We start from the raw sequence: 10,843 nt of genomic DNA, 5'->3' as shown, positions 1-10,843 counted from the left end.
ATGTGGTTTTGATCTCTTGTTTTGGGGGGCATCAAGAGGAAAGAATGGGACTTGGAATGCCACCAGAAAAATGGAAACTGTTTCTTCCTTACAGTCTCCTGGGGACCTCCTGAGTTTATTAGCTCTGTCTCTTCCAGGTCCACTTACCACCCCCCTCTGTTCATTCAGCATATTTTTTGTTGTTTCTTTTAACACAGGGCAGATAAACACCACAGAAAAAGGGAACCAAAATGTAACCTGTGATGAAAAATTGACAGCCTGAGTCTCTGATGACCAATTCTACATTCTTTCAGGTAAGTTAATTTGATATCAGTAGCTCAAATCCATTTCTTTCTTATGGTGTGGCTGGGAGTGAGAAGAGACTTGTGTTATTAATTCATGCTGCGTGTACAGGGCTGTGTGTGTTGGGTGGGTGTGTGTACCTTTAGCGTTGAGAGCAGGTTTCAGAGTAGGTGTACCTGGGCACAGTATACAGACTCTCCCCGGATTTGATGGTTCTACCTGTTATTCCTCGACTTTAAAATGGTATAAAGCAATGTGCATTCTGAAGAAAATGTACATTGAATTTCAAACTTAGGTTCTTTTCCAGGCTGGTGTTAGGCTGTATGATACCCTCATGTTGCTGAGAACAGACAGCATGTGCCCTGCCAATTCTACATTGCAAGGGCTTGCAAGGGCTCAGAACTGCACTGAGGCTACAGTTACTGTGTTGCCCAGCTGGGATGTTCATGAGGTTAAGGCAGTCAAGGCTTTTTCACTTTACAGTATTTTCCACTTGTTCTAGGTTTATTAGGCCATAATATAAATTATGGAATAAAAAATCATGGAATATCTTTTGTATTCCTAATGGAGATTCATCATCCAGAGCCCAGAACATCTTCTGTCATCTAAAGTGTTATGCAATTTAAGTTTTTTCTTAAATATTTCTACATCATAAGATTTTAGGTTATACTGCATGTTATTCAAATGTCACCAGAAACTAAAATTCTAAACACTGAATGACTCAGAAAACTCTAGAAAGTCAAAAACTTCTAATGCACAAGATTTTTATAAACAGAATCTGAAAAGCATGACATTATTTTTCATTTTTATTTCAATCATAGTCTTCACTGGATTCAAAACCAAACTAAAATATACCCCTCAAACCAAAGGAAGGCTGAAAAAATGGCACTTGAAAAACAGAAAGAGAATGTCACCTCCTGCAGAGAAATAAAGGTGTTGAAACAAACAAAAAAAGATTTTAGGGATGCATGTCTTTTTTCTGCATTGCTTGCACAATGTCTACACAGCCCCAGGAACTGGGTTTATACTGAATTTGATTCTGTAAAGGCATAAAGAAATTTGTTATTGTAGAATACATGATCTCTTGGGAAAAGCTGAGAATGGGAAATCATAAATATTGGGGTGTTTCATACAGGGGAAAAGATTCACATAGGAAACACAAAAATAGTTTCTTGCCTGTAACATAAATGAGATCATTTCTGAAAAGTTAGTCATGCATGTCTGATTATTGTTGTTGTTGTCTCTCCCTCTCTATGTGTTTCTCTCTCTCTCTCTCTCTCTCTCTCTCTCTCTCTCTCTCTCTCTCTCTCTCTCCCCCCCCCCCCCGCTAGTCAGATGGACCACGTGGAACAAGGGAATAGTACACACATTTCAGAATTCCATCTTCTGGGATTTTCAGAGCAACCTGGATGGCAACCCTTCCCCTTTGGGCTTTCCCTCTCCATGTAGCTGATAACTGTGTGTGGAAACCTGCTTATTATCCTGGTCATCACCTCAGTCTCCCAACTGCACACACCCATATACTTCTTCCTCAGCAACCTGTCTTTTTCTCTCATCTATATCACCTTCACCACTGTCCCAAAGATGCTGGTGAACATGCAGACACAGAGCAAGGTCATAAGCTTTGAAGGCTGCATCATGCAGATGCACTTTTTCATAGTCTTTGCCAGTTTGGAAAACTTCCACCTGGCCGTGATGGCCTATGACCACTTTGTGGCCCATCTGTCACCCCCTGCACTACACAGTCATCATGAACCCCCAGCTCTGCATGTTGGTGGTTGTGGTGTCCTGGATCCTGAGTGTCCTGCATGCCCTGTTACAAAGCTTAATGGTGTTGCAACTGTCCTTCTGCACAGACTTGGAAATCCCCCACTTTTTCTGTGAACTTAATCAGGTGGTCCAACTTGCCTGTTCCGACACTTTCCCTAATGACATGGTGATGTACTTTACATCTGTGCTGCTGGGCAATGGCCAGCTCCCTGGCATCCTTTACTCTTATTCTAAGATAGTTTCCTCCATAAGTTCAATCTCTTCAACTCAGGGCAAGTACAAAACCCTCTCCACCTGTGTGTCTCACCTCTCTGTGGTCTCTTTATTTTATTTAATGAGCTTCAGTGTGTACTTTAATTCTGCTCTGACCATAATTCATACTCAAGTGCAACAGCCTCGGTGATGTACAGCGTGGTCACCCCCATGCTGAACCCCTACATCTATAGTCTGAGGAATAAGGACATCAAGAGCACTCCAAGAAGATACCCCTGAGGAAAACGGTAATGGTGGTTTTCCAGAACTCTCCCTGCTTGCAGGACTGTCCTCCTCTGAGATAGTGACTGCAGTTTCATGGTCAGATCATGGAAGTACAACTTGTTGCTCCCAGATTTTTCTTTGAGTGTCAAGTTTCTTTAACTTTCATGACTTTATATAATTTAAACAACTACTTTTATTAAAGTTTCTGCTGTTTCTAATATTCAATGGTATTTTTTCATGTTGTCATTTTTGCTACTTTCTCAAAGTTTTTAGCAATTTTTGAAAATATTTTGAGTTTCCCACTGTCCAATGTGATTATTATTTGCACTAATGTGGTATGAACTACATTAGGCAGCTGAGGTCGTTTGTATAACTTTATAGCAGGAGACAATCTGAAAGTAAATTTTTTGACACCTGCATTCCTGATTCCTTGCTCATCTCTCCTTAACCACTCTCTCTGGTAACACAGACCTTAAAATACGAGTATGTTTCCCAGCTGTCACGGGTATTTGTTTTCCCCATGATGGTCTTGTTTCTCTCCAGCATGGTCCTCAGTGCATCCTGTTTACCCTGCATAGTGTAGTAAGGCCAAAATTATGAATCTAATACATGTTAGAACTATAATGGACACTGAGAGTCCAATTTTAATGTGTTGGTTGACTTAGAGTCAGATATGACCAAGAATCCTGTGGATTAAAATGTTCAACCATACTTGAATTACTCTGGAAGATTTCTTTTTGGTGATGTACATGCTTCTGGAGCAAATGGGCCTGGTGTATGAGAACCACCCCCAACCTACTGGAGGGGGGGCTTAAGAAAACAAGGCCGATGGACCCAGAGAGCAGAGTACAGTTTATTGGGTCTTACTGACAGAAGCCTGGTCCTGGACCATCAGCTCAGGGCAAATACAAAGCCCTCTCCTCCTGTGCATCTCACCTCTCTGTGGTCTCCTTATTTTATTTCATGAGCTTTGGTGTGTACCTTAATTCTCCTGTGGATCCCTGCAGTTTGGGTCAGAAGGAAGAGCATATATATGTGGGTTAGGACAATTGACTTCATCTGAGCCAGAATGTACCTGGTTTACCTTAAGCTTATATCAAGTCAGGGCCATCCCTAGAGCCAGGTCCAGGTGTACAGCTGCACACACCAGGATGATGGCTTGGTCTGCTAGAATTTTCTGGAAACTCTGCAGGAAACACCACCATGGGTTACTTTGGGGCAATTGTGGTGGCTAAGACTCCAGATGGCTGCAGCTGTGCCACGCTGGGTCCATGCACACATCTAGTCACCAAAGCATGGACACTTGTTGTCCACACCATGGGGTTCCACTTGGCAGAAAGACCTGGTGAATTTTCTATATTATTTCATCTAATGTTTCTGCTTAAAACTCTCCAGTACTGCAAACTAATATGTTTCCCTCCATTGCCATTAACAAACTATCTCCCCCCTTTAAACACTTTGCCACACTCATTAGTGTGCAAGTGAGTGACAGGAGCATCACTGTAATCAGTTTCTCTTTAATCTCCTAAATTCTCTTAAAACCTCATTGTCAAAGGATGACTCATGCAAGACATTGACTAAGAGACCCAGTTATGGCTCTGGTGATGGAGACTTCTGCTTTGGTCCTACAGGGTACTTCTAGGGGGGAAAACCTGCTCTGGAGGGAAAGGAAGGTATTGGGGAATAAGATTAATCAAATTTTGTTATGGGGGCTGGGGAGTTGGCTCAAGCGGTAATGCGCTCACCTGGCATGCGCAGGGCACTGGGTTTGATCCTCAGCACCACATAAAAATAAAAAAAATAAAGATGTTTGTCCAATGAAAACTAAAATAAATAAATAAATATTTAAAAATTCTCTCTCTCTTGCTTTAAAAAAATAGTTATGTGCATGTGCAGATATGGCATAAAAAACCTCTCTTTTATTTACAATTGTAATTCAATAATAAAAAATGAAATTAAAATTTTAAAATATGGTTGCAATCACTCCTAAATGCTTAATGGTAATATAAATCATATTCTGTTTTTTAATACAGTAATCTGAAATGAATATGAATATCCAGGTCATTAGGAATAATGCCATAAAATATTAGAACAGATGCCAAAAATAAGAAACAGCAGATTATTCTGAATGACCTCTGATCTGTTTGTATCAATCACTGTATCAGTAAGCCATTGCTGCATAATGATCTATCCCCAAGGAAAATGGTTTAAGATAATGTTTTTCTTATTTCATGGGCATCTAACAGAATGTGCCTGTCATACTTCTCTTAGCATGGCATGCTCCAATGTCACTTGTGTTGTTGTAAATGAAACAATGAGAGCTGTGTGGTATTTCATTGTGTAATATATACTACATTGTATTTATTCATCTGCCAATGAATGTCAAAAGCACTGTATTAAATTGGCTTTATTTTCTTGCCATCATTTTGTTTCCTAAGCTTCTTTGCTATATTTTCTATACATAGTGCACATATATTTACACAATACCATGAGAATGTAAGGACCAACATATCAGGTGAAGTCCCTGGATATCTGTGTGGATGACGTGTGGATATCATTCTGGTGAATAGAGAAAACGAGATAAATGTGTGTATGGTTGCTGTCTTCAGGGATAAATCTTATGAAAAAAGCCATCCTAAAAGTACACCATCATCATGGTCTGCACGGATTCTTATGGAATATGGTCAGGGGAGATCTTTGCATTTTGAAAGAAGACTAGAGCCAGGAATGAAGCATACCCATTAGACTTGTCAAAAAAGAGATCAACCCCACCCCCCACCACCATCAAAAAATGGAAAAAATGTCACATAGAGCAGTAATAAAGTCTATTTTAATGTACATACCAATGCACAATGAAGCCCACCATTCTGTATAATTAACATACATGAATAAAAAGATTATATAATAACATTTTCCAACCCCCCTCTGTCTCCTTCCCCCTTCCCTGTCAGCAAATCAGGGTCTCTATGCCACACTCTGCTTCTGTGACAGCAATGATCTACCCATCCCTGATCTACCCACCAACAGTGAGAAGCTTGCAGTGCTTAGACACAGAGCCCATGAAGACGTGCACATCTCACCTCCAGGTTGGGCTCTGGACATCCTCATTCCCACAGTGGTCAACACTGTCCACAGCTATTGGTCAAGTTTGTCACTTAAGTGTGTGTGGGTGGTAGCACCTGATTATGCAGAGACAGCTCCAAACATACATTCTCCAGGATCTGCTCCCAACCAAGACAACAGGTGTTCTTTTCGCAACACTTTATTATTAAAATTTTCACAGGTACACTGAGGTGACCGAATTGTGCCTAGAGCAGCCCCACTAACTCACCACACATCTGCAAGAAACTTTCTGATACTTTTGCTTTCTTACATGTCTTCCCCTCTACTCACTCCTCCTCCCCCATCCATCCATCCATCCACCCATCCACCCACCCATCAGCCCATCATGGGAGTTTATTCCTCCCAATGCTGCTCTGCTGGGTCTCCTCCCAGGGCCATCATGGCTAATCAGGAAATATATTTGTAACTCCTTAGCTCAGTTCCATGGTGACCCACTCATTGTCACATTCCCTGTCACTCCGTGAGAACTGGCTGCCTTACATACTCCAAACACTTTGTCATACACAGGATGTAATAAGGGTGCACAAAATATCATATTAAACAAAACAGGAATTTTCATGTATTTTCTGATGCAACACAAGAAATAACTGCAGGAAAGCATGAGGATGGCCAAGGGAAGAAACGTGTGAGAATCAGAGAGAGCAGAATATTAATGAAGATAGAGAAGGAAACTGTGGGATATAAAGGGAAAGATAGGCTCTCCTCCCACCACCTGACAGAGAATCACCATTTCTGACTTTGAAGCTTTGGGCTTAGCCATCAGAATCACTTTTTCATCCTGAAAAAGGTGTTCTTTCCAAAGAATAATTTTGGGCCAGATTTATGTCTTTATTCCACAGATTGTGGCTGAGGAGCCTCCCTTAGGGGGTGATGATGGTGAACCCCATCAAGGCTGCAGCACTTCAAGGCACTTCAAGGTTCTAGAACCAAGAAACCCTTTGACTTGCACAGTGAAACAGGGAGACAACTACGAGTTGAGACACAAACAGAAAGCACATTATAATATTTCTGCTTTGTTGTATAAATTCCACTAACAAAATAAAAAAGTGTTAGAAAAAGAAAAACTATGATCAACCTGCATATACATGTTGACTGCCCTATTTGCAATAGTCAACATGAGAAATCAATCAAGGTGTCCATTGGCTGAAGAGCAGAAAAATATATGTAGTACAAGCACAAGGTCAACTATAATTCAGCCAAAAAAAAAAAAAAGAATGAAGTCCTGTCATTCAGCACAACTTTGATGGAACTGGAGCACACCATGTTAAGTGGACTCACCAGACAAAGAAGGAAAATTACTGTCTATAGTTGCCCTCCCAATTGTCTTCTCAGAGCACTCTTAATGTCCTTGTTCCTGAGACTGTAGATGAAGGGGTTCAGCATGGGGGTGACTACAGTGTACATCACAGAGGCTGTTGCAGTAGAGTATGAGTTTGGGGTCACAGCAGAACTGAGGTACACACCCAGGCTTGTGCCATAAAATAAGGAGACCACAGAGAGGTGAGACACACAGGTGGAGAAGGCTTTGTACTTGCCCTGAGCTGAAGAGATTGCACGGATGGAGGACACTATCTTAGAGTAAGAGTAAAGGATGCCAGTGAAGGTACAGAAAGCCAGAAGTAAAGATGAAAAATACATCACTATGTCATTGAGAAAAGTGTCAGAACAAGCACGGTGGACCACCTGGTTAAGTTCACAAAAGAAGTGGGGGATTTCCACATTTGTGCAGAAGGACAGTTGCAACGCCATTAAGCTTTGTAACAGGGAATTTGGGAAACTCAAGGTCCAGCACATTAGAACCAGCAACACACAGAGCCCATGGTTCATGATGACTGTGTAGTGCAGTGGGTGACAGATGGCCACATACCGGTCATAGGCCATCACAGTCAGAAGAAAGATGTCCAGCCCTGCAAAGTGTATGAAAAAGTACATCTGGGTGATGCAGCCTGCATAGGTAATGGCCTTGCTCTGTGTCTGGATGTTCACCAGCATCTTGGGGATGGTGGTGGAGGTGAAGCAGATGTCCACAAAGGACAGGTTGGAGAGGAAGAAGTACATGGGTGTGTGCAGGTTGGAGTCTGAGATAGTGGCCAGGATGATGAGCAGGTTCCCCAGCACAGTGACCAGGTACATGGACAGGAACAGCCCAAAGATGAGGGGCTGCAGTTCTGGGTCCTCTGAAAATCCTAGAAGAATGAATTCTGAAATCTGTGTGCTATTCCTTGATTTCATGTGGTGGCTGTGACAATTAGCAGAAGAGAGAGAGAGAGAGAGAGAGATGCGTTACTATTTAATTTCTATTTTGCTCTCATTTCTATTTATAGTAAAGACATCATTTTTATATTTTATCTGAATCTGGTCTCCTTTTGAAACATCATCCTACACTTTTTTAAGAAAATTTTTCCCACATTTCTCAGCATTTCCTCGAGTTCAGTACTCTACAATTATAGTGAGAGACTCCTAATGCATTTGAAGAACAAAAGTTGAGTATTTACTACGTTCTAGGAATAATCTAGAAAATGTAGGAACCATGCAGAAAAACAAATGTCCCTACAATATAAAGATGGAGAAAAATTAAAAACAAACTTCCAAAATTATACAAAATGCCAGGTAAGACAGATGCTTGGAAGAAGAGGAAAGAAGGTAAGAAACAAGACAGTGGATGATAAAGATGCTTTTTTAAAAAATCCGACTTCTGGCAAGACCAGCAAAGAAAGTAACAAATAAGATTTTAACAAAATCTGAAGGAAGAAAGAGCAAGTGCTACAAAGAGCAAGTCGTCAGGGAAGATTGTCTGGCAGGAGGTACAGACTGTGCAAAGGCCCTGAGGTAGCTGCCCATTTCAGATATCCAGGGCTAACAAGAACTAGGGTGGCAAGAGGAAAGACCAAGAGCGAGCGAGAGGGGAGGCTCAAAGGCTGAGAGCACAACAGTGGTAACCCGAGGATGGGAAGGTGAGCAAGGAAGGGAGGACATACATCGGTTAATTGATGGGTACACAAACACAGATAGGAGAATTAAATTCTAGTGTTCCACAGCACAGAAGTGGGCCTTGGGCTACCCATATTTTTTGTTTATTTCAAAGTAGTTAGAAAACAGGAGTTTGAATTTTCCTGTTGATAGTAATGATAAATGTTCAAGGACATGGGTGTGATAATTACCCCAATTTGGTCATTAAACATTTACACAGGTAGCAACGTATCACACAGTCAACCATAAATATATGCAATTAATTTTGTGTGAACTGAACATGTAAATAAATTTAAAAAGAAGATTCTCCTTATAATTTCTTCTGTAGGATACTTTCTTTGGTAGTATCTATCCCAAGATGTGATTATGCTTATTAAGTGAAGATCCATGTGTAGCTCTTTGGATCTCAGAGCTTAAAGCAACTTGCTGAGTTCAAAAATGTCAGCCCAGTAATTGTATTAGTTACGATTGCATGAACATAGTAAAGCACTCGGAAACTCCATTTCTTTAACTGTAAATGTGACGATAATGGTACCCAATACATAAGGACCTTGTGAGAAGCAAATGAGGTGATGTGTAGGTAATTTTAACTTAATTTACAGAAGGTGGAGAGGGATGTGGACAGAGAATGCTAAACAATGTTGCATATAGATGCAACATAAATGAATCTGTGCTGAGATCCATGCACAGCTCTGATTATTGCAGCACTGTTAACAACACCCAAGATGTGGAATCTGCCAGGACATCCATCAGGGGATGAATAGCGAAAAAAAAATTCCATTGGTAGGAGGATGGATACAAAACACAACAGAATCTTATTCAGCCTAAGAAACAATGAAATCCTCCCATGTAGCAATGTGGATATAAATGGAGCTCATTATTATATGTGAGATAAGCCCAGATAGTAAGACATATCCCTCCCGCTATCATTCATGTGTGGAAGCTACAGCTCCTGAAAGAGAGTAGAATTGTGGTCGCTGAAGACAGGGAAGTTATGGAGAGAGGGAAGACAAGGCAGGGGAGACGCTAAGCTCCCACACACTGATAGGCAGGAGGAGCAGCTCTGGTGGTCTGTAGCAGGGGAGGGGAACAGTAGCCATAGAAACCTTCCAACATTTCAAAGTAACTAGAAGAGTCTGAAGTTTCTCAATATGTAGAAGTGATTAATGCTTGAGGAGAAGGAAATGTTAACTACCCTGACTGGTTCATTTCACATACAATGCATCTTCCACATTATTCTATGCACCTAATAAATATAGGAATGTTATGTGTCCATTAAAATATTTTAAAAATCGTATTTAGCATGTTGAAGAACCAAGTAATCTTGTGCCACTGAAACATCAAGACAAATGATTCTGCCCACTCTTTGCTTTTGCACTATTAAATTTGCTACAAAATTTTTCCTTTGAATTGTAGTGCATTGTCATTTGATTTCTACGTGTCATTTTGAGTCCTGGGATCTATATCAGGAACCCGCATTAGGAATGTGGAAGCTAGTGGACGTATGATGGGGTTTTGTCCTGATAAAGCCACCATAAGAGTTGTAACATCATAAGTCAAAAATGCACTAACATCCCCAACCCACCAGCATCCCAGCTGAGCAGCACGGCAGCTATGGAGTCTCAGGTGCTTACCCAGGGGATAGTCTGGCTGACCAGGAGTCCAGCTCTGTGCTACAAGAGTGCAGCATCATTAAAGGGTATTGTATTACATATCACCAGCCTGGAAAAGATCAAAATTGAAAATTCAAAGTAGTTTTTTTTATAATGCACATCATTTTTAGATGATCATAAAGTTCAAAAAATCATTATTATTTTGAGCCTCATAATTTGGAGACAGTCTGCATACTATTCTCAGGTCCACTTGCTCTGAAACCAACACACAAACTGGCACACACACATACACACAACAGCCCAACGTGTTCATATCATGCTCTTCTCACCCCAGCCACACTATCCAATAGGAATGGATACAAGGCAAGTTGTCAAATTCAGATTCACTTTCCCCTAAAGAATGAAGCAATGGTGCTCAGAAACTCCAGGTTCACGGTCTCCCATCACAGGTAACCTTAGAGATCCATTTTTGTATGGTCATTATCTGCTCTGCATTTAAAGAAACAAGAAATATGCTCAATAAAGGGAAGGGGATGTAAAAGGGACCTGAGAGAGGAACCGTCTAAGGAGGCAGGGGTCCCTAGGATGCTGCAAGGAAGGAGAAGCTG

The 10,843-nt window shown here is 41.0% G+C and overlaps 1 protein-coding gene and 1 pseudogene across 1 annotated transcript; one reads left to right on the top strand and one right to left on the bottom strand.

Annotated features, from left to right (window-relative positions):
- Positions 1 to 269: 269 nt before the first annotated feature.
- LOC114107720 (olfactory receptor 7A5-like) lies at positions 270 to 2,544 on the top strand (annotated as a pseudogene).
- A 4,410-nt stretch (positions 2,545 to 6,954) lies between these two features.
- On the bottom strand, positions 6,955 to 7,884 carry LOC114107722 (olfactory receptor 7A10-like). Its single transcript, XM_027955080.2, has one exon. It carries the CDS (start codon positions 7,882 to 7,884, stop codon positions 6,955 to 6,957), a length of 930 nt encoding a protein of 309 aa, XP_027810881.2.
- Between the last annotated feature and the right edge of the window lie 2,959 nt (positions 7,885 to 10,843).

This window comes from Marmota flaviventris, chromosome 1 (genome assembly GCF_047511675.1).
Source record: "Marmota flaviventris isolate mMarFla1 chromosome 1, mMarFla1.hap1, whole genome shotgun sequence".
NCBI classification, from domain to species: Eukaryota; Metazoa; Chordata; class Mammalia; order Rodentia; family Sciuridae; genus Marmota; species Marmota flaviventris.
This window is presented reverse-complemented; position numbering and strand designations above follow the sequence as displayed.

Excerpts from the sequence above, each read along its gene's own strand:
- LOC114107722 (XM_027955080.2), bottom strand. The coding sequence starts at position 7,884 with ATGAAATCAAGGAATAGCACACAGATTTCAGAATTCATTCTTCTAGGA.